At 53.7% G+C, this 20,407-nt stretch overlaps 1 protein-coding gene across 1 annotated transcript; it reads left to right on the plus strand.

The window, feature by feature from the left end:
• Positions 1–3,167: 3,167 nt before the first annotated feature.
• On the plus strand, positions 3,168–19,037 carry PTCH2 (patched 2). The gene is made up of 21 exons (XM_081224950.1): positions 3,168–3,546; positions 3,995–4,187; positions 10,782–10,971; positions 11,079–11,148; positions 11,345–11,436; positions 12,077–12,272; positions 12,873–12,994; positions 13,143–13,515; positions 13,598–13,753; positions 13,838–13,930; positions 14,209–14,334; positions 14,428–14,546; positions 14,653–15,001; positions 15,151–15,463; positions 15,555–15,697; positions 15,783–15,963; positions 16,091–16,371; positions 16,461–16,598; positions 17,651–17,793; positions 17,881–17,980; positions 18,354–19,037. Exons 1-21 carry the CDS (start codon positions 3,454–3,456, stop codon positions 18,615–18,617), a joined length of 3,735 nt encoding a protein of 1,244 aa, XP_081081076.1. The 5' UTR covers positions 3,168–3,453; the 3' UTR covers positions 18,618–19,037.
• Positions 19,038–20,407: the final 1,370 nt, after the last annotated feature.

A 20,407-nucleotide genomic window follows, 5' to 3' on the forward strand; every position in this document is an offset into this window, starting at 1 on the left:
CTAGAAAGCTCAGCTCTGATGGAGCTGACAGGGAGATAAAGAGGCTGAGCAGGAGAACACATTCTACTAGAGGTCAGGATGACCTGTCTTCAGCCTGAGCCATCTGCCACCACTCAGAAGGCTTGCATCAGGGGCTCTTCTGCCATGGATAAATGGGGAAATTCTGCCTTGATTCTTATCCTCTCTCCTTCCCTCACCATCAAGGTAAAAGGCCATTCTCTGATCTCTGGTTGCAGCCACTAGCACTAGAGACTTGACAGGTGCTACTGGAGTAAATCTGCCTAGAGGGAAGTGGCATACATTCCCAGGCTTGGCCCCTAAACATAATGGGTGGTAGTGGGGGGCTGCTAGGGCATCTGTTTCCCTCCTCCACATCTCAGTGTCATTGACTGCCTGGCCCAGGTAACAGAAGCCAGCCCAAAGCATGGTGAGTGAGTAGCTTGGGGAATACCAGGGAAAGAAGGCCTGCACTGGCTGCTCCCTCATGGACCCTACCCTGAAGCCAGGCTCCCACCAGTGTGTGTGTGGCGGCGGGGGGGGGGGGGGGGTTTGCTTCACTTTTCCTGGCACTGTTCCTCAGCTATATATATTATCTCATTTAATCCTTAGGGCAATGTCAGAGATTATGTGACTTGCCGAAGATCTCATAGCCAGTAAATGAAAGATCCAGACCTTGAACCATGTCTTCTCCTTTTAGATTCTGTCACCCTCCCACCTCTCCCATCCAGATCTTCTCACTTCTGGAAACCTCCCTGAGTATTCCAGCTCACAGTGGTTTACCATGTGGTCTCTGTGCTCCCTCTTAGGCTATGAACTTCTAAAAATCAGGTACTCTGCAACCCCAGAGCTTAGCAAAGGGGTGGCTCCATAAGAGACCTTAAGGAATATTTGTCTCAATCAGTAGTGAGATTTACTCCTTGGTGATAATGAATGATTGCTTTTCTCTTTTTGTTATTCCTTGGAGAATTTCTCTGGTTTGGGCCCAAGACACATACCAAGGTCCAGTGGAAGTGACTGTGAACCAGGCTATTCCATAGTTGAAGCAGGCTGTTTATAGAGAGAAAAGAGGAGCTTCTTCCCTCCCTGTTCCCTGGGGTCTGTGGCTTTAGCTCACCCTGGCTGAGCTCAGCTGTACTTAGGAACTCAACTTTCTTGGGGAGAAGAAAGGTCACTTTGGAGCTCAGAGCAGTCAGAGGGCACTAGGCCCTGGGTTAGAATTGTTGGAACTGCAGACCAGTTTCTCCCACCCTGGTGTTTGGACTTTACAAGGCAAGAAGTTTTCTCAGCAGGCAGGCCCTGCCCTGAAAGCATCCATAGAAGTGCCAGACTTTACCACAGTTGTTAGCAATGGTGGACCTGCTGTGGAAACAGAGTTCCAAGGCCCAGGTGATTAGCAATCTATTTCTGCGTGGACCTTATGTCTGCAAATCTAGCGAGAAGGAAGGAAGCCTCAAGAGCTACTTACAGCAAAGCCTCTCTACTTCCAGTCCTGATGACACCCAGCCATACTCATCTTTTGCTATAGCCGCAAGAGCAATCTGGGGGCCCACACAACCTAGTTTAGAGGCTATTTCTATTTCCAGAGAATTGCTGAGGGTACACTTTCTTTATCCACAACAGGACCCTCTTCTCTATGACAGGGAGGAACAAAGTGCTATGCACGTATGCTGTTTTTACCGTGTAGTCACTACTTAGCCAACACCATCACTTATGTATTAGTTCCTCCAAGGCATTTTGCTGGATGAATGTACCAATGGAAGTGGCAAACCTGCTAGGTGTTCACCCGCTTGGCCTAAAGTTCCCCTTTCCCCAAAACTGAGGAGAGATCTCCAGGGAGATGATGTTAACTGACACAACTTTTCAAAAAGCCGTTTGGCAATGTGTAGCAAGACCCATAAAAATGTTCATACTTTTTGACCAAACACCCCGACTTCTGGGAATCTGTCCTAAGGACATTCTCCAAATGATTGATACAAAGACTACGTAGTAACATGAAATGTTTGTGATGTAATCATAAACAAGTCTGGAAGAATTGACCAAGAAATTGGCCAGAGATAATAGTAGTTGTGTTAGAGTAGAGTTTACTGGAGATTCTTTTTCTCTTTCCCAAACTTTACATGCTAGTATATTGATTTTACCCTCCTCTGCCACTCAGGGTTAATCGGTCAGGAACCTGCAGAAACACACTCAGAGGCCAGACAGTTGATGAAAGTTTAATAAAGGGACTAGTCTCTGTTTCCAAGTCACTTCCAAGACTGGTTTGTGCAACTCTCAAATGACTCACTCAGCAATTATTGAGCACCTAATTACTCTCTAGTGAAGGAGGCAGACTTTCAAGTACATAAATTGTATTACGTGCTATAATAAATATATAAATTGAGTGTTATAGGCACACAAAGAAAGAAGCAATTATCCATTAGGAGGGGTGGTGTGACTCAAGGAAGACTTCAAAGGTAGATGGTTGATTCATGTTCAGTTTGGGGCCTTTTTTTTTTTTTCCCAGGCTGCTCTGAGCGGCTTACAGCATCTTAGTTCCCTGACCAGGGATTGAACCCGGGCCCTCGGCAGTGAAAGCGCGTAGTCCTTACCACTGGACCGCCAGGGAATTCCCTCATGCTCCGTTTTGAAGGTGGCCTGCCAAAACAAGAGGGCCACGTGTGCAAAGGCAGAAATACATGGAATAACATGGTGGCTTTAGGAAATTACATGTGGCTCTGCAGGGCTGGAAGGAACATGGGGTGGGTGTGAAGGAACTATGGGAGGGAAGACTTTGATTAGATCCTGCAGGGCCCTGTGCTCCAAGTGGGCTTTGTGTTTTGCAGCTGTCATCAGATTCGCATTTTAGAGAGATGACTGGCTTCAGTGGAGAGAGTGGACTGAAGGGGGAGAAAATGGAGGCAGAGAGTTGTGAAAAGCAGTCTTTGGGTCTTGGCTGGGTCGGCCAGCAGATACCTTTTCTCAGCATTGGTCTCTCCTGACTTAACATTTGGCCAACGCGTCGCCTCTCCGGGTTCTCCCTCCCTCCTCCTCCCCGAGGGCAGGCAGGCGTGTGGGGAAGCGAGGAGAGGGGTGGCCCTGCCTGGGTGGTCTCCTGCCCCGCCCCCCGCGGCGCCGTTGCCTAGCAACGGATCCGGGCCGCGCAGCTCCGGGTAATTTGCCGGCGACTAAGCCAAAGGGAGGGCGTAGCCCCGGCCTTTCCCTTTTTCTTGGACTACAGACGCCTCCTCAGCACTGCGGTCGCCACCTCGAGCCGCGCCGGGCGTCGCGTAGCTGTTCCTGCATGCGGGACCCACTTCGGCCCCGCACCGCCCTGCACTCCTACAGCTCACGGACACCACTGTACACCCGTACCCGCGGCTAAGCGGCCCCACTGAATTCCGACGCGGGACCTCGCGGTACCTGGGACCAGACCAGCCTATGGGGGCTCCCAGATAACGCGGGTTGGGGGCGCCCATGCCCCCCATCCCCGCCAGCATGGCTCGGCCGCCACCCCTCGGGGAGCTGCCCCCGGGCTACACACCCCCAGCTCGATCTGCAGCACCCCAGGTGAGTGGAGGGGAAACCGGAAGAAGGGGCCTGGTCTAGAGACCCCAGGTCTGTCACTCGGCAAGGTGTGATGTCTCTTAAATGCCATGTGTTACTGGCCCTCGCCCGGGAAAGCTGTGTTGTGTGTCTGTCTGTCCATGTCTCCTCCTGCTCTGCCCGGTGAGAGTAGGTGTGTCTATGTCCACCTCTGTGCACCTGAGAACAGGTGTGTGTATATGTATCCTATCTCAGAAAAGGAATCTGTACCTTCCTCAGGTGTATATTGGGTGGGAAGCAGGGAGTCGAGTCAAATTTTTTCCAAGTTTGGGCCCGTGTCTGTTTAGGTCCTCTGTCTTGTATCCAGAAACCAAGAAGCTAGAGCTTGGTAGAGGGTGTAATAAGGAGAAAAGGGAAAGGTTTCATGCGTTGTTGCAGTAATGCCTGGCTGACCCTTCTCTTTCCACCCCAGATCCTAGCTGGGAGCCTTCAGGCTCCACTCTGGCTTCGTGCTTACTTCCAGGGCCTGCTCTTCTCTCTGGGCTGCGGGATCCAGAGACACTGTGGCAAAGTGCTCTTCCTGGGACTTTTGGCCTTTGGGGCCCTAGCACTGGGTCTCCGCGTGGCCATCATTGAGACAGACCTAGAACGGCTCTGGGTGGAAGGTGAGTTGTGGACACTGGCCATAGCTGCTTGAGTATGGTGAGAATAGGGTGAGGAGCTGGCAACTGAGTTCTAGTGGGCTTTGTGCTGGGTCTGGAGGGGGCACCTGCCTGCCAGAGCCTGGGCGTCTGGGAGCCCTGCTCCCTCTCACATCCATAAATGGACATCTGCAGATGGTGGAACCCTGTGAATGGGTATATGGAACAGTTATCTGTGAGTGCGTGTGTGTTTATTTAGCATTTACTGGCAATCATTTATATGTATTTGACTGCACTACAGTGCTTGTAAAGGCAACTAAAACAAGACCCATCTTTCAGTAGCAAGGAAAGTAAAATATATGCGGGGATATAATATACAATATAATACAAAGCAGAAAATGATTATGTTGTATAAAAGAAGGCAGGGAGAGATCGCATCTAACTAGGAGAATCAGAAAAGTTAGAACTAGAAGGCTGGGGAAACAGTAAATCATCTGGCAGGCCTCCAGGGAGAGGTCCCATACACCGAGGTCCCCTGCAACCATTTAGTGGAAAAGTGGCACAGAATCTGTACTTTGAGGCAACAGCAGAGTCAAATGGAACCAGATCTTCACTTCCTAATGGCAGCATTAGAGTAAAATAATTCCTTACTAATAGTTTTGACATAACTCTCCTTTGCTGGAGCCTGGTATGGCAACCCTTTAACAGAGTCCAACTCCCCTCTGTTCTTTCCTGGGAAATTTACATTTGTGGGCTCTCCCAAACTTCCCCCAGCCCTGGCCCACACCCTTGAGTTAGGCAGGGCCCAGGTTAGACTCTCACACCCTTGAGTTATTTTAAATGCTAGCAAGCCCTAGGATCCAGAGCAGATGTTTCTTGGAGCCTGCCTGCCTACTGGGCTCCCACATCCCATCCCCACCCAACCCCCCAGCCCTCTGCAGACCCTCACATATATACACACTCTAGGCCAGCCCTGGGGTCCAGAGCAGATGTTTCTCTGTGCCTGCCTACCCCCAGCCCCAAGACAAACGTGCGCACACACGCACATGCACATAGCCCCACCCACACTACTGCTGCCTGGGTGGTCCCAAATGACTCTTGGATTTCCTGCCACAGTAGAGGCTGTCTCCCACCTCTTCTTCCTTCTCCATTCCCCAGATCTTCCCAATCTAAACACTGCTTGAACCTCCATGTTTCCTCATGCTTTCTCCTACACTCCAGCACAGGATAGGCTAGATCCCACTGGATTTTTGCTGCTGCTTGTGCGAGGGTGATATAAGAGGGTGGTAATCAATTCCTAGGTCTTTTCTCTTTATGTCAGAATATCATTCTGGGGCTTCCCTGGTGGCGCAGTGGTTAAGAATCCGCCTGCCAATGCAGGAGACACGGGTTCGAGCCCTGGTCTGGGAGGATCCCACATGCCGCGGAGCAACTAGGCCCGTGCGCCACAACTACCAAGCCTGCGCTCTAGGGCCCGCAAGCCACAACTACTGAGCCCGCGTGCCACAACTACTGAAGCCCACACTCCTAGAGCCTGTGCTCTGCAACAAGAGAAGCCCGCGCACCACAACGAAGAGTAGCCTCCGCTCAGCGCAACTGGAGAAAGCCTGCGCACAGCAACAAAGACCCAATGCAGCCAAAAATAAAAATAAATAAATTTATTTAAAAAAGAAAAAGACATTACTTAAAAACAAAAAAGAATATCACTCTGCCCTGTATTAGCTGGGGCTATGGGTGAGGTAAAAGCAGTGATCTTGACCTGATCTTTTCTCTGTACATCTGTCATTGAGGCTTCTTCCAACAGTGCCCTAGGCAGTGAGAACTGAAGGGTATTTTCCATTCCTTTCCTGTTTTGTTAATGCAGAAAGCAAAGAAAGAAGCTAGACATTAGCTATCAGTTCTGGACTCTCCAGCTTTGCCATGGTGAGATTTGGAATGTGACTTCTCCTTCCTGATCAATATTAGAGCTGAAGGACTCAGATAAATTCTCTAAAATAAAAATCACAGGGGATCCCCTGGTGGTCCAGTGGTTAGGACTCTGTGTTCTCACTGCCGAGGGCCCGGGTTTGATCCCTGGTCGGCGAACTAAGATCCTGCAAGCCAGGTGGTGCGGACAAAAAAAAGAAGAAGAAGAAGAAAGGAAGGAAAGAAGGAAAGAAAAGAAAAGGAAAATCACAACATGTAGCCCAACTAGTACTTACAGGAACAGTGATAGAGATGGTTTGAAACTGGAGCTGTCCCTGAAGATAAGGAACATACAGCCCTTCTGTCTGGAAGGCAGGGGACAGCCACATATCAACTGGTGGAACCACTATTCACTCAGACACCCAAGGCTGAAACCTTGAGAGTCAGCCTCAGTTCTTCTTGCTCACCTGATTGGTCACTAAACAATTAAAATTCTTCCTTCTCAGCCTCTCTCAGATCCCTCCTTTCCACGCTTGCGGCTGTTGCTCTAGTTGAGGCCTGGCAGTACACTCCTGATTGTATCATTTAGCATGCTTTTAGCCACATGAAAGAGAAAGGGAAAGAGGGAGGAAGGAAGAAGAAGACTGATTTATTATCCCCCGCAACAAGGAGTCTAGCAGTAGACAGTAGAGAAGTTCCAGAATGGATAATTCAGCAATCTAAGGACATCAGCAAGGACCCAGTTTCTTTCTGTCTTTCTCCTCTGCCTTCTGCATGTTGGGCTTTTGTCCTCAGGCTTATCACCTCCTTCTCCCAAGGTGGCTTCTGCAGTGGTGGAAAAGGGAAGTCATCCCTGTCTTGCATCCCATTTTGAAAGTGAGGAAAAATACACCACCTACCCCTCCCCACAATCTACCCCCACTGACTTCCCATTTGGTTATATACTTTGGCAAGAACTGTGTAGCATCCTATGCCTAAATTCTTCACTTGGCAAAGACGGTGGAATTACTGTGATTGACTTATCAGGCTAATCAAACTTCACCTCCTAAGGCTGGGGAAGGGCCCAGCTGCCCTGAATCACTAGGCCTTTCAGAGGATGGCCCAGGAAACTGAGGTCTATTAAGTGACTGATCTTTCCCCCTCACCTTCAAATCTGCCTCCGCACTGCCCTCCTGTGGTGCTTCTAAATCTGGCCAAGTCAGTCCCTGCTTAGAGTCCTTCCACCACTCTCTACTGGGTTCTGGGGAGTCTCCAAAACCAAGTTCAAGCTCCTTAGCATAATCTAGGTTGCTTATCCAGCTTTGTCTCTGCCTCACTCTTAGCAGCCCAGCAACACGGAGCCTCTTACAGTTACCTGCACACACTTGGTCCAGAACCCCTTTCCCTGACTTCTTTCCCTGGCCAACTCCTATTCATCATTCACAGCTCAGCTCCAGAATATATCAGGTGATGAAAAAGCCAGGTCATCTCACTTCTCTGCTTAAAACATAACATGGCTCCCATTCCACACAGAGACAGCTTGAGTCCCTACAGTAACTTACAGGTCCTTACATGTGAAATTTCTGGACCAAAGATTATGAACATTTCTAAGGATCCTAAAATATACTGCAGTATTGCTTTCCCCCAAATATTGTACCAAATTAAACTCCTGCGGTAGGTAAGTTAGAATGCATTCCTGTAAGCCAGAAATGAGTACTACCAATTCTTAAATTTTTGCTAATTTGAAAGATGATAATTCATTGCTATTTTAATTTGCATTTATTGGATTACCTATAAAGTGGACTCTCTTTCCATGATGGCTAACCAGTTATATTCTCCCTTTTGTAAAGTTCCCCCCCCCCACCACAGTTCAGTGGCTATTATTTATTTATTTTAACATCTTTATTGGAGTATAAATGCTTTACAATGGTGTGTTAGTTTCTGCTTTATAACAAAGTGAATCAGCTATACATATACATATATCCCCATATCTCCTCCCTCTTGTGTCTCCCTCCCACCCTCCCTATCCCACCCCTTTAGGTGGTCACAAAGCACCGAGCTGATCTCCCCTGTGCTATGCGGCTGCTTCCCACTAGCTATCTACCTTACGTTTGGTAGTGTATATATGTCCATGCCACTCTCTCACTTTGTCCCAGTTTACCCTTCCCCCTCCCCATATCCTCAAGTCTATTCTCTAGTAGGTCCGCGTCTTTATTCCCGTCTTGCCCCTAGGTTCTTTATGACCTTTTTTTTTTTTTTTAAGATTCCATATATATGTGTCAGCATACAGTATTTGTTTCTCTCTTTCTGACTTACTTCACTCTGTATGACAGACTCTAGGTCCATCCACCTCACTACAAATAACTCAGTTTCGTTTCTTCTTATGGCTGAGTGATATTCCATTGTATATATGTGCCCCTTTTGTATTAACAAATGTGATGATTTTGATGTCTCCTTCCCCTGTTCCCCCTGCTTCTTCCCCACTCACTTACAGTCTCTTTTTCTCTCCAGTTCTTTCTCATTTTTCCATCATATCATTTCTCTCCCAGCAGCTATTGAATAATAACTCCATATCTGTACCTACTGTGTTCTGGACAACTTCCTAAGTACTTTGCTCGCATTGATTCTAATTCTACCAAGGTAGGCATTTCTCCATTTCACAGATGAGAACATTGAGGGTCAGAGAGACTAAGTAATTTACTCAAGCACAGACCAAGCATCAGAGCCAAGACCCAAAGCCAGGTCTGTCCAGAGCCTTTGTGCCCCCCCGCCCCATCTCTTCTTGCCTCACAATACATCCTAGTGCATCTGTCCTCATATCTGTCATCAGCAGCAGCAGCAAAGACTTATCTTTTTCTCTTCCTCATTTTCTCTGAGGATTCCTTATTCTCTTTGATGTCGTGTTTTTGTTTTTTTTTTTTAATTTTTTGGCCACACCACGTGGCTTTCAGGGATCTTAGATCCCTGACCAGGGAACGAACCCGTGTCCTCAGCAGTGAGAGTGCAGAGTCCCAACCACTGGACCTCCAGGGAATTCCCTTGATGCTGTATTTTAAATTGTGCTTGTCTCTTTCTCTTGCTTTCTTATTAGCTCTGTCCGGGTTCCTTCTTTCTCCCGTGCCTCCTTCCCTTCAGCAGACTCACTTACTGTGAGGAGCTTATCTCTGCCCTCCCCTCCTGTCCCTCCTTGTGGCAGCTCTGGCCCAAGCCTGGTGAAATAAACACTGCAGTACGGACCTACTGCAGAGGAGTGGGGAGTCAGGAAAGGAAGAAAAAGAGTAGGTGGAATTGCCAGCGGAGAAGGCAGGATGATGGCTGTGTGAGACTGTTGTGGGAATGGGAGGTGTGAGCATATGGGTGAATCTGTGATGGGGAGTTACCAAGGGTTTGGGACTCGCATGAGTGAGGGGATTGTGTGGGTTTGGAAAAGAGATTGGGGAGCGTGATAATCCCAGGTGGGGCTGGAGTCTCAGAGAAGCAGTCCGTTGGGCCCCAAGGGTGGCAGTGACCTACAGGAAGAGGCCCCAGATGGGTTGAAGCAGGATTATGGGTCTAAGACCAGGCCAAGTCCACAAAGCCTCCGAGGTGGTTTGGCCCTGGCCCTCTCCTCCCCCAAACCACAGACAGGTCATAGCATCCCTCACAGCATCCCCGCCTCCCCAGATCCCAGGTACAGAGCTGGCCTCCGTGGCCAGTGCAATGCAGGACTTGATCAAGGAGGTGAAGGCAGGCCTGGTGCCGGGACTCCCCGTTGCCTGAACAGAGAGACTGGTGAAAGGGATCTTTTTCCCCAGGCCCGCTTTGATGTCACCTCTGCCAGGATCCATGAGCGGAAGGAGTATGTTGGCAACATCACACTGAAAGACCGTCTGACCCTCCCCCGCACCTGTGCCACCACAGAGCCATCATTGCCAGGCACACCCCACCCCTTTGCAGAGCAGTTTGCAAAAAAGTGTCTGGATATAAACCACTGCCTGGGGCAACCTGAACTAGGAACCAGCCCCAGCGCTGGACCTGTTCTTTTAGGAGACCCTCCAAGGGCAGCCTCCCTATTGGCCCCTCTGTCCCTCCTTGTCCTCCCCACCAGAGTAGAGAGGGACTGAGTGAGGGCTCCCTTACCAGGACACCCCCAGAACCCCACTCTGGCCCAGCTCATGTTGATCTCTTGTTTTTTTTTTTAATTAATTTATTTATTTCTGGCTGTGTTGGGTCTTCGTTTCTGTGCGAGGGCTTTCTCCAGTTGTGGAGAAAGGAGGCCACTCTTCATCGCGGTGCGCAGGCCTCTCACTGTCACGGCCTCTCCCGTTGCGGAGCACAGGCTCCAGACGCACAGTCTCAGTAGTTGTGGCTCACGGGCTTTGTTGCTCCGCGGCATGTGGGATCTTCCCAGACCAGGGCTCGAACCCGTGTCCCCTGCATTGGCAGGCAGATTCTCAAACACTGCGCCGCCAGGGAAGCCCCTATCTCTTGTTTTAAAGTTATTTGCTCCAAACCCAGCCAGCCGGGTTCATGCTTAAACCTTAGGTCTCACAAGAATTCCACAGAGCCACACAGCTGGACCTCTCCACTCCAGATTCCAAGCAGAGGGCCAGGAGCCTGGGAGTCAGCATGGCCATCAGGGAGAAGCTTCCCCCACTTGTCCTGGGAGGCTTCTGTGGGTTAGGGTCCCACGTCCCCCAGAGCTCTGATCCACTGAGGCTCTTTCCCCCCAGCTTTTTCTCTCTGCTCTGGCAGTGGGCAGCCGGGTGAGCCAAGAGCTGCAATACACCAAGGAGAAGCTGGGGGAGGAGGCTGCATACACCTCCCAGATGTTGATACAGACCCCGCGCCAGGAGGGGGAGAACGTCCTCACGCCTGAGGCACTTGGCCTCCACCTTCAGGCAGCCCTCACCGCCAGTAAAGTGCAAGTATCACTCTATGGAAAGTGAGTCTGGCTGAGCCCCTGAGCAACTGGGGGTGAGAGGTGCTGCAGCAGGGCTGGAGCGGGAATCCCCCTCTTCTGCTGATGTCCTGTGCCCCTGGCTATTGCAGGTCCTGGGATTTGAACAAAATCTGCTACAAGTCAGGAGTTCCCCTAATTGAAAATGGAATGATTGAGCGGGTGAGTATCCTGAGCTGTTCTCTGAGACTAGGTAGAGGTGGAGCCTTTTCTGCAGTAAGGGAGGGCTTGGAGAGACGGGGGGCGGGGCGGGGGGGGGGGCGTCGGGAGGTGGGGGCATTGCAGAGGGCATCCTACAAAGGTCATGGAGAAAAGAGCCCAGGGACAGGACTGATGTGGCCTGGGATGTCCCTGGCAGATGATTGAGAAGCTGTTTCCCTGCGTGATCCTCACCCCCCTCGACTGCTTTTGGGAAGGAGCCAAACTCCAAGGGGGCTCTGCCTACTTGCCGTGAGTGCTACCACAGCTGCTCCCAGGGCCCCGCTTCATCCCCTGCCAGGAACTCCCCAGCAGAAAGGAGGGTGGGAGTAAGGATGATGATCAAAAGCTCACCCAGGGCCTAATTACCTCCCAGGCCAGGCTCAGAGCACCGGCAGCCTCAGGGCTCTTTCCACATCCCCCTTCCCCTCACCTCGGAAGGAGAGGCAGACCTGTCTTATTTAGACAAAACACTAAGATCTGTAAGATCTGAACAAAGGACGGAAAAGATCCCCAGAAAGACTTTGCCAGGGAGAATTAACTAGGTGTCAGCTCAGCTGTGACCCAGGCCAGAAAGAAAACCTGTTATAAGCAGGTGCCTGTATGGTTATGTATTAGAAGCAGGGGTAGACGGTTTGGGAAGGAATGCAATGGGGCTTTTCTGGGCCTTTGCATTGTGTTAAGTACCATCTGTCTTGAGGTCCATCTCAGCCCCGGTATCTGTCCACAGCTCACTGCAGCAGCCTGCTGGGCTGAGCCTTGCCCACCCTCCACACACAGGGACAGATGAGCAGCTAGGAGGAGGGTGGGCTACTACATGGGTCCCATCGCAGTGGTCTGGAGGGTGGGCATTGATCCTTGATCCTCACCAACTCTGGGCTCTCCCCTGCAGGGGCCGCCCCGACATCCAGTGGACCAACCTGGATCCAGAGCAGCTGCTGGAGGAGCTGGGCCCCTTTGCCTCCCTTGAGGGCTTCCGGGAGCTGCTAGACAAGGCACAGGTGGGCCAGGCCTACGTGGGGCGGCCCTGTCTGCACCCTGACGACCTCCACTGCCCATCTAGTGCCCCTAACCATCACAGCAGGCAGGTGGGTTCCAGCCAGGTCTGCCAGGGACAGGTTATTTTCCTTCCCTTTCCCCTCATATGTTCCCCCGTTCAAGGAGAGAGCAGCCTGCTCTGTGCTCTGCCCCCCATTTCCTGGACGTTGTGACCCTGCCCCCACTGTGCTAGACACCTAGAGGGTTCCATTCCGATTCAGCTCTGCTAAGAGACCCTCAAGCGGCCTATGAATCCCTTTGTCCTTTTCTAAGCCCAGAAAAGCTGGACTTCATCAAAATACACGTGTACGGGGAAACAGGACAAATTAGCTAAGCACGAGTATCATACCTGATTTCCTGAGTGTCTGTGTGGCCCTGTGAACGTGGACCTTTTTCCAAAACCACCAAAGTTATGCCAGCTCCTCCCCGCACCCTATCTCTAGGCCTCTGCTCCCGCTTGTGGCCTCCTCTCTGCAGGACACTAGCTGCTCCCTTACAGAGTAGGCAGGAGGCTCAGCAGAATAGTTATCTACACTCCAGGCCCACAGAGCTCCGTGGAAAGCATGGTTCCTGGAGGTTCCAGCCCAGAGACACCCAGTTACCCAAAACCAGGGCTTTGAGTAATGAGCCCCTCCGCTGTCCCCCTCCAGGCTCCCAACGTGGCTCAGGAGTTGAGCGGGGGCTGCCATGGCTTCTCCCACAAGTTCATGCACTGGCAGGAGGAACTGCTGCTGGGAGGCATGGCCAGAGACCCCCAAGGACAGCTGCTGAGGTAGGGCCTCCCCTGGGAGTTGGTAAGGGCACCCCAGGTATGGGGAGCCACACCCCGATGCCAGGCAACTCTGGCAAAAGCCCCTTGCACACCCCCTCCTGGGTGTTCAGACCAGCTCTGACCCCTGCTTCTCCTGTACCCCAACCAGGGCAGAGGCCCTGCAGAGCACCTTCCTGCTGATGAGTCCCCGCCAGCTCTATGAGCACTTCCGGGGCGACTACCAGACACACGACATCGGCTGGAGCGAGGAGCAGGCCAGCACGGTGCTGCAGGCCTGGCAGCGGCGCTTCGTGCAGGTCAGCGTGGAGGCGTGGAGGCGTGGAGATGGCGAGCGCAGCGCCCTGAGGCCGCTGCCACCTCCTGCCCCTCACACGGACCTGTCTCTCCAGCTGGCGCAGGAGGCTCTGCCTGGGAATGCGTCCCAGCAGATCCACGCCTTCTCCTCCACCACCCTGGATGACATCCTGCACGCCTTCTCTGAAGTCAGCGTTGCCCGCGTGGTAGGAGGCTACCTGCTCATGGTGGGTCCTCCTGGCACCTTGTCCTCCACCACCGGCCCCCACCCTGGGAGGCCCTATGCAAGACTGCCCTCTCTCCCCACAGCTGGCCTACGCCTGCGTGACAATGCTGCGGTGGGACTGTGCTCAATCCCAGGGTGCCGTGGGCCTCGCCGGGGTGCTGCTGGTGGCCCTGGCGGTGGCCTCGGGCCTCGGGCTCTGCGCCCTGCTCGGCATCACCTTCAATGCCGCCACTACCCAGGTACATCAAGACTGCGGGGCAGACTTGGGGGCCGACGGCCCAGGCTGCTCAGTTCCCCCAGCTGCCCGCCCCGTGCCCCTCCAGGTGCTGCCCTTCTTGGCACTGGGCATTGGCGTGGATGACATATTCCTGCTGGCACATGCCTTCACAGAGGCTCCACCTGGCACCCCTCTCCAGGTGAGGCCTCGTCCTCCAGCCTGGGCTCATCTGAGGCAGTGCTGCGTAGGGGCTCAGAGCCTCTTGGTTTGAGTGACCTTGGGCTGGTAATTAACCTCTCTGTGCCTCGTTTCCTCATCCCTAAACAGGGGTAATAATAGTGCTTGTGTCGTAAGGGTTGTAGTGAGGATCGGTGAGGTAATTCAAGTCGAGTACTTAGAACAGCACGATAAATATTAACTGCTATGAGGCTCCTTTCCACCCACTCTGCCGTCCTTCACGCTGCCTTGTCCTGACAGGAGCGCACAGGTGAGTGTCTGCAGCGCACAGGCACCAGCGTTGCACTCACGTCCATCAACAACATGGTCGCCTTCTTCATGGCCGCCCTAGTTCCCATCCCTGCACTGCGGGCCTTCTCCTTGCAGGTGAGGCCTCACAAACGGGGCCCGGGCTCAGGGTGGGCATGGAGCCGGAGCAGGCTTCATCCAGGCTTTGTGCCCCTCCTGTCCATCCCGCAGGCGGCAGTAGTGGTTGGCTGCAGCTTTGCAGCCGTGATGCTTGTCTTCCCAGCGGTCCTCAGCCTGGACCTGCACCGGCGCCACTGCCAGCGCCTTGATGTGCTCTGCTGCTTCTCTAGGTATCCCTACCCCACCAGGCCATCCTTCCTTGGCCCCATCCCGTCCTGTCCCTTCAGCAGCATTTCCAGGCACAGACCCATCACCCCCTCTCTCTGCCTCTTCCAGCCCCTGCTCTGCTCGGGTGATTCAGATTCTGCCCCAGGAGCTGGGGGATAGGACAGTACCAGTGGGCATTGCTCACCTGACTGCCACTGTTCAGGCATTTGCGCACTGTGAAGCCAGCAGCCAGCATGTGGTCACCATCCTGCCTCCCCAAGCCCACCTGGTGCCCCCACCTTCTGAGCCACTGGCCTCTGAGCTCTTCAGCCCAGGAGGGTCAACACGGGACCTTCTAGGCCAGGAGGAGGGGACAAGGCAGAAGGCAGCCTGCAAGTCCCTGCCCTGCGCCCGCTGGAATCTTGCCCATTTTGCCCGCTCTCAGTTTGCACCCTTGCTGCTCCAGTCCCACACCAAGGTAAGCCTCCAGGCCCAGGCAGGTCGAGGTGAGACACAGCAGAGGCTTCTTAGGTATCTCTGGGCCCCAAGAAGGGAAGAGGGCTTAGCCCAGCATCTGAGGGCCCAAGGGTATCCCTGGGCCTCCAGCTTAGTTGCCGTTTCCCACAGGCCATGGTGCTGGTACTTTTTGGGGCTCTTCTGGGCCTGAGCCTCTATGGATCGACCTTGGTGCAGGATGGGCTGGCCCTGACAGATGTGGTGCCTCGGGGCACCAAGGAGCATGCCTTCCTGAGCGCCCAGCTCAGGTACTTCTCTCTGTACGAGGTGGCCCTGGTGACGCAGGGTGGCTTTGACTACGCCCACTCCCAACGCGCCCTCTTTGATCTGCACCAGCGCTTCAGTTCCCTCAAGGCAGTGCTGCCCCCACCAGCCACGCAGGCACCCCGCACCTGGCTGCACTATTACCGCAACTGGCTACAGGGTGAGAGGCAAGGAGACCGGCAGGGAGGGCTGTGGCCAGCAGGAGCTCCCAGAGCTCCAGGCCAACCGGACCCCACCCTGTTTTCTCCCAGGAATCCAGGCTGCGTTTGACCAGGACTGGGCTTCTGGGCGCATCACCCGCCACTCATACCGCAATGGCTCTGAAGATGGGGCCCTAGCCTACAAGCTGCTCATCCAGACCGGGGATGCCCAGGAGCCTCTTGATTTCAGCCAGGTTGGGAGAGGACTGGAAGGGTCAGGGAGCACCCAGGGGCTCCAGGCCCCATGGGTCCAGCCTTCAGCTCTCTCTGCCTCTACAGCTGACCACAAAGAAGCTGGTGGACAAGGACGGGCTGATTCCACCTGAGCTCTTCTACATGGGGCTGACCATGTGGGTGAGCAGTGACCCCCTGGGTCTGGCAGCCTCACAGGCCAACTTCTACCCCCCACCTCCCGAATGGCTGCATGACAAGTACGACACCACCGGGGAGAACTTTCGCAGTGAGTCCCAGGGGAACCCGAAGAGCCTAGGCCTGGGCCCACACAGGCCCTACCCTAAGGCCCTGCCCACTGCTCCCTGTGCTTACTGGCCACCCTTCCCTCTCCCTCCGTCCCCTCCCCTCCACAGTCCCGGCGGCCCAGCCCCTGGAGTTTGCCCAGTTCCCCTTTCTACTGCACGGCCTCCAGAAGACTGCAGACTTCGTGGAGACCATTGAGGGGGCCCGGGCAGCGTGTGCCGAGGCAGGCCAGGCTGGGGTGCGCGCCTACCCCAGCGGCTCTCCCTTCCTCTTCTGGGAGCAGTATCTGGGCCTGCGGCGCTGCTTCCTGCTGGCAGTCTGCATCCTGCTGGTGTGCACTTTCCTCGTCTGCGCCCTGCTGCTGCTCAACCCCTGGGCAGCTTCCCTCATAGTGAGTCCTTGCAGGGGTGGGGCTGGAGAGACCCATAGCTCCCCACCCTGCCCTGCCCAGGAGCCCTGGGTAAGCCCTGCCCTCCCCAGGTACTGGTCCTGGCAGTGATGACCGTGGAGCTCTTTGGCATCATGGGTTTCCTGGGCATCAAGCTGAGCGCCATCCCCGTGGTGATCCTTGTGGCGTCTGTAGGCATTGGTGTCGAGTTCACAGTCCATGTGGCTCTGGTGAGCACAGGCACTAGGGGAGGGGTGGGCCAGCTGACTTGGTATTCAACAAATATTGATCAAGCACCTACTGTGTGCTAGGTACTATTTAAGAACTGAGGAGATAAGAGCACTACAGACGGGCTTTACCTTCAAGGAGATTATTCTAGAGCATAGAGATAAGCAATAAACAAGTAAACAAACAAATAAATAAGCAGCCATTTCAGTAGAGAGGAGGGACAAAGGCCTGACCAGAAAGGGGTGAGGACAGAATGGAAGGTGAGAAAATGGGAACCAATGATTCTTTTGGATGGATTTACAGTGAAGAGGACCAGAGAAATGGGGTGGTAGCTGGATGGCAAGATCCCACCAAGACAGAGAGATTAGAACAGAGGCAGGCAGGCCTCTCGCACAGCCTCATGGTCTCTGGCAGGGAAGGAGTGTGGGTGGGGTGGGGGGCGTGGACCAGCTGGCAGCTCCAACACAGACCTGGCCAGACCCCGCAAACAGCTCCCTTCTTTCTTCCCCCATAAAAGCCTTATTATTTTTCCGCTTATAAGAATAATATATACTCCTTGGGAGACAAAAAATGTCAGCATGCTGGAAAGTACCAAGAAAGAATTAGAAATCCTCTGAAATGCCACCCCTAGAAGTTATCACTTTGGTGTCCATCCTTCTAGACCAGGGGTTGGCAAACGTTATTCTGTAAAGGACCAGATAGTAAATATTTTAGGCGTGGCAGGCTATATTGTCTCTGTGGCAACTCTGCCGGGGTAGCCCAAAAGCATCCATAGATACTATGTGCACGAAAGGGTGTGGCTGTGTTTCAACAAAGCTTTATTTACAAAAAAACATGGGACAGACTGTAGTTTGCCAACCTATTCTAGACATCCCTGTGTCTCACTCATCTATACAGTGTTACCTATATGGACTCGTGCTTGCGTCCTGGGCAGCTCCCAGGGACTCGGTTCACCTGGCCTTCTGTGGGCCAAGGCATGGGTGAGCCCTGGGGACACAGATGAGCTGGCCATGGTTGGCCAAGGAGCAGCTCCAGGACCGCTTTATTCCCTTAGGGCTTCCTGACCTCCCAGGGTAGCCGGAACCTCCGGGCTGCCCGGGCCCTAGAGCACACATTGGCCCCGGTGACCGATGGGGCCGTCTCCACATTGCTGGGTCTGCTCATGCTTGCTGGTTCCAACTTTGACTTCATTGTAAGGTAGGGGAGGGCTCGGGGCGAGGAGGCAGGGCTGGCCTGCACTGGCTGCAGGACCTGCCCAGGCTGACCGGCCCCACACACCCCCAGGTACTTCTTCGTGGTGCTGACAGTACTCACACTCCTAGGCCTCCTCCATGGGCTCGTGCTGCTGCCTGTGCTGCTGTCCATCCTGGGCCCCCCACCAGAGGTGACCACCCTCCTTCTGCTCCCAGCCCAGGGGACGGGGTGGGACAGAGCCAGGGCAAAATGCCCTCGGCGGCCAACCGACAGGGCTCAACTCACAGGGACCCCTCCCCATAAGTACCACCAGCTGAAGGTGGCAGCCTCCCCCTTCGCCCAGACATCATGTCCCTACCCCTCAGCCCTCCTGACTTCTTCATGGGACCTACCTTAGCCGTTTAGGTGCAGGGTTTGCCCCAGACCTCGACATCCTGTCCCTTGTCAGCTCTCATATCCTGCTGGAAGCTGCCAAAGACCCCAGCTTCCCAACCAGGGAGGTGCTAAAGGGGGCTGCGTCCCCAGTAGCCCCTGGGCTCACTGGGGCTGGTGTCTCCCCCAAGGTGGTACAGATGTACAAGGAGAGCCCGGAGGTCCTGAGCCTACCAGCTGCACAAGGAGGAGGGCTCAGGTGGGGGGTAGCCCCCACCCTTCCCCAGAGCTTTGCCAGAGTGACTACCTCCATGACCGTGGCCCTCCGCCCACCCCCACTGCCTGGTGCCTATATCCACCCGGCCTCTGAAGAGCCTACTTGGTCCCCTGCTGCCACACCAGCTGCCAATGGCTCCAGCAACCTCAGTTCTAGGGGACCATGTCCAGCCACCTGATGAAAGAGCAGCTGAAGCATGGAGACCCTGTTCAGGCCACACGAAGGCACTGGGAAGCCGTGGGGGGTTATTGAACGCAGGGCGGACTCCTGGAGAGCCCTGCTGCTGCTGCTGTCTGCCTCCATCCCCTCCCCTCCCCAGCCATCACAGACCTCCCTGAGATCCACACAAAACCACCACCCTCTAGGCTGTGAGCAGCCTTGCACACCCGGGTGTTCCGTGTCTGTGCCCGTGACCGGGTGGGGTGAAAGCCAGCAAGCACTTCAGGCTGCAGTGCAGCCCTGTCCCCACTCCCACCCCACCCTGCTGCCCCCAGCAGACCAAGCCTGAGGGATCCTCTAGCACCCTTCGCCGGTCCTGGTCCCCCACTGCTTGCTGACTCCTGGGTAGGCTCTCTGTATCCTTGCCCACCTCTCACCACATAAATTATTTATATGGAGACGTTTATTTTTGTAGTTTGTATAGATGTTAGCTATGCTGAAAGTTTTATTTTTAAAAGTGAAATATATTCTATATGAACTCATCTCAAATGACTTTGGCGCTTCGTTTTCAGATAGAGCTGTGAGTTTGCAAGTGGAGGCGTCGGGGCCGCAGGTCGTGGGGCTACCCTAGTCCTTGTCCTTGGTGTGTTTATTCACCTGGCACGTGAAGATGATGTTCAGCCAATGTGTTGGTCATATACGTGGTAACAGGGTCTGGCCGAAGTGCTTAGTACACAAAGTGATACAAATGTTTTTGATGTCAAACCCCACCGTGTGGCTTTCAGAGCCATCATAAGCCAGCCTTGCGCACCTCTCCAGACTCATCACCCACCTTCCTTTGTGAGCGGCATGGGGGGATGGGCAGAGGGACACAGCCAGGCAACAGGTGAGAGGAGAAGTGGAAGCAGATCAAGAAAGCATCTGAGGGAATTCCCTGGCGGTCCAGTGCTTAAGACTTGGGCACTCTCATTGCCGGCCTGGGCCCGGGTTGGATCCCTGGTTGAGGAACTAAGATCCCACAAGCCGTGCAGCCAAAATAAAAAAAAAGAAGAAGAAGGTGGCCAATTGAAACAGAGATGGGGATAGTATTTTAGGAGTTTTGTGCCCAGACCAACCTCCAAGGCAGAGTCCTCGGCAAGTCAGCAGTCAGCTTGGCGCCCCAGAGGCATCTTTGGCCAGACAGCTACGGGATCAGTAGGGGCACTGTTGAAATTGAGGTTGCATTAGCAACCAGTGAGGCTCTGTATTTAAGCTGTTTGTTCTGTGAAGGCTGAACAGGCCCACTATACAGATGCCTGGACGGTTCTGGCCACACCCCTGGGTGTAGAGTACAGAGTCTCATCTGACGCATGAAGGGGGGGAGGTCTTTTATTGCCCTTCTCCAATTATCCCAGGGCTCAGTCTCAACTGACACACATACACACCCTGGATTCCAGCCACCCACTCACCAGGAACGATCCCACCCCCAGAGTACTGCCTTCTCACACTCCACCCCACCAGGCCAAAGGCCAGAAAATCATGTTCTGACCGAAAGTGGGCAGGGAGGTGGGGGGCGGGGAAGACTTCTGCAGCTGAATCAACACTAAGATGCTTGAGAAGACTTAAGAGAAGCAGGCGGTTGGCTTGGAACCTAGAGTAGGGGATGCATCCAGGATGCCCAAGGGATGGACACTGGATTTGGAGCCAGTAGTGTTTGGGTCACTTTGGAGGGGCTTTTGGGTAGAGCAGAAGAGCTCACCAGGCTGGAATAGTGCAAAAGATGTCACTCCATCGGTGCCACTTACCAGCTGAGTGACCTGGAAAAGTCAG

This window comes from Mesoplodon bidens, assembly GCF_964165515.1.
Source record: "Mesoplodon bidens genome assembly, chromosome: 2".
NCBI lineage: Eukaryota > Metazoa > Chordata > Mammalia > Artiodactyla > Ziphiidae > Mesoplodon > Mesoplodon bidens.

Excerpts from the sequence above, each read along its gene's own strand:
- PTCH2 (XM_081224950.1), top strand. The coding sequence starts at position 3,454 with ATGCCCCCCATCCCCGCCAGCATGGCTCGGCCGCCACCCCTCGGGGAG. Across the intron at positions 3,547-3,994 it reads CTCGATCTGCAGCACCCCAG|ATCCTAGCTGGGAGCCTTCA; the intron begins GTGAGTGGAGGG and ends TTTCCACCCCAG. Across the intron at positions 11,437-12,076 it reads GGGGGCTCTGCCTACTTGCC|GGGCCGCCCCGACATCCAGT; the intron begins GTGAGTGCTACC and ends TCTCCCCTGCAG.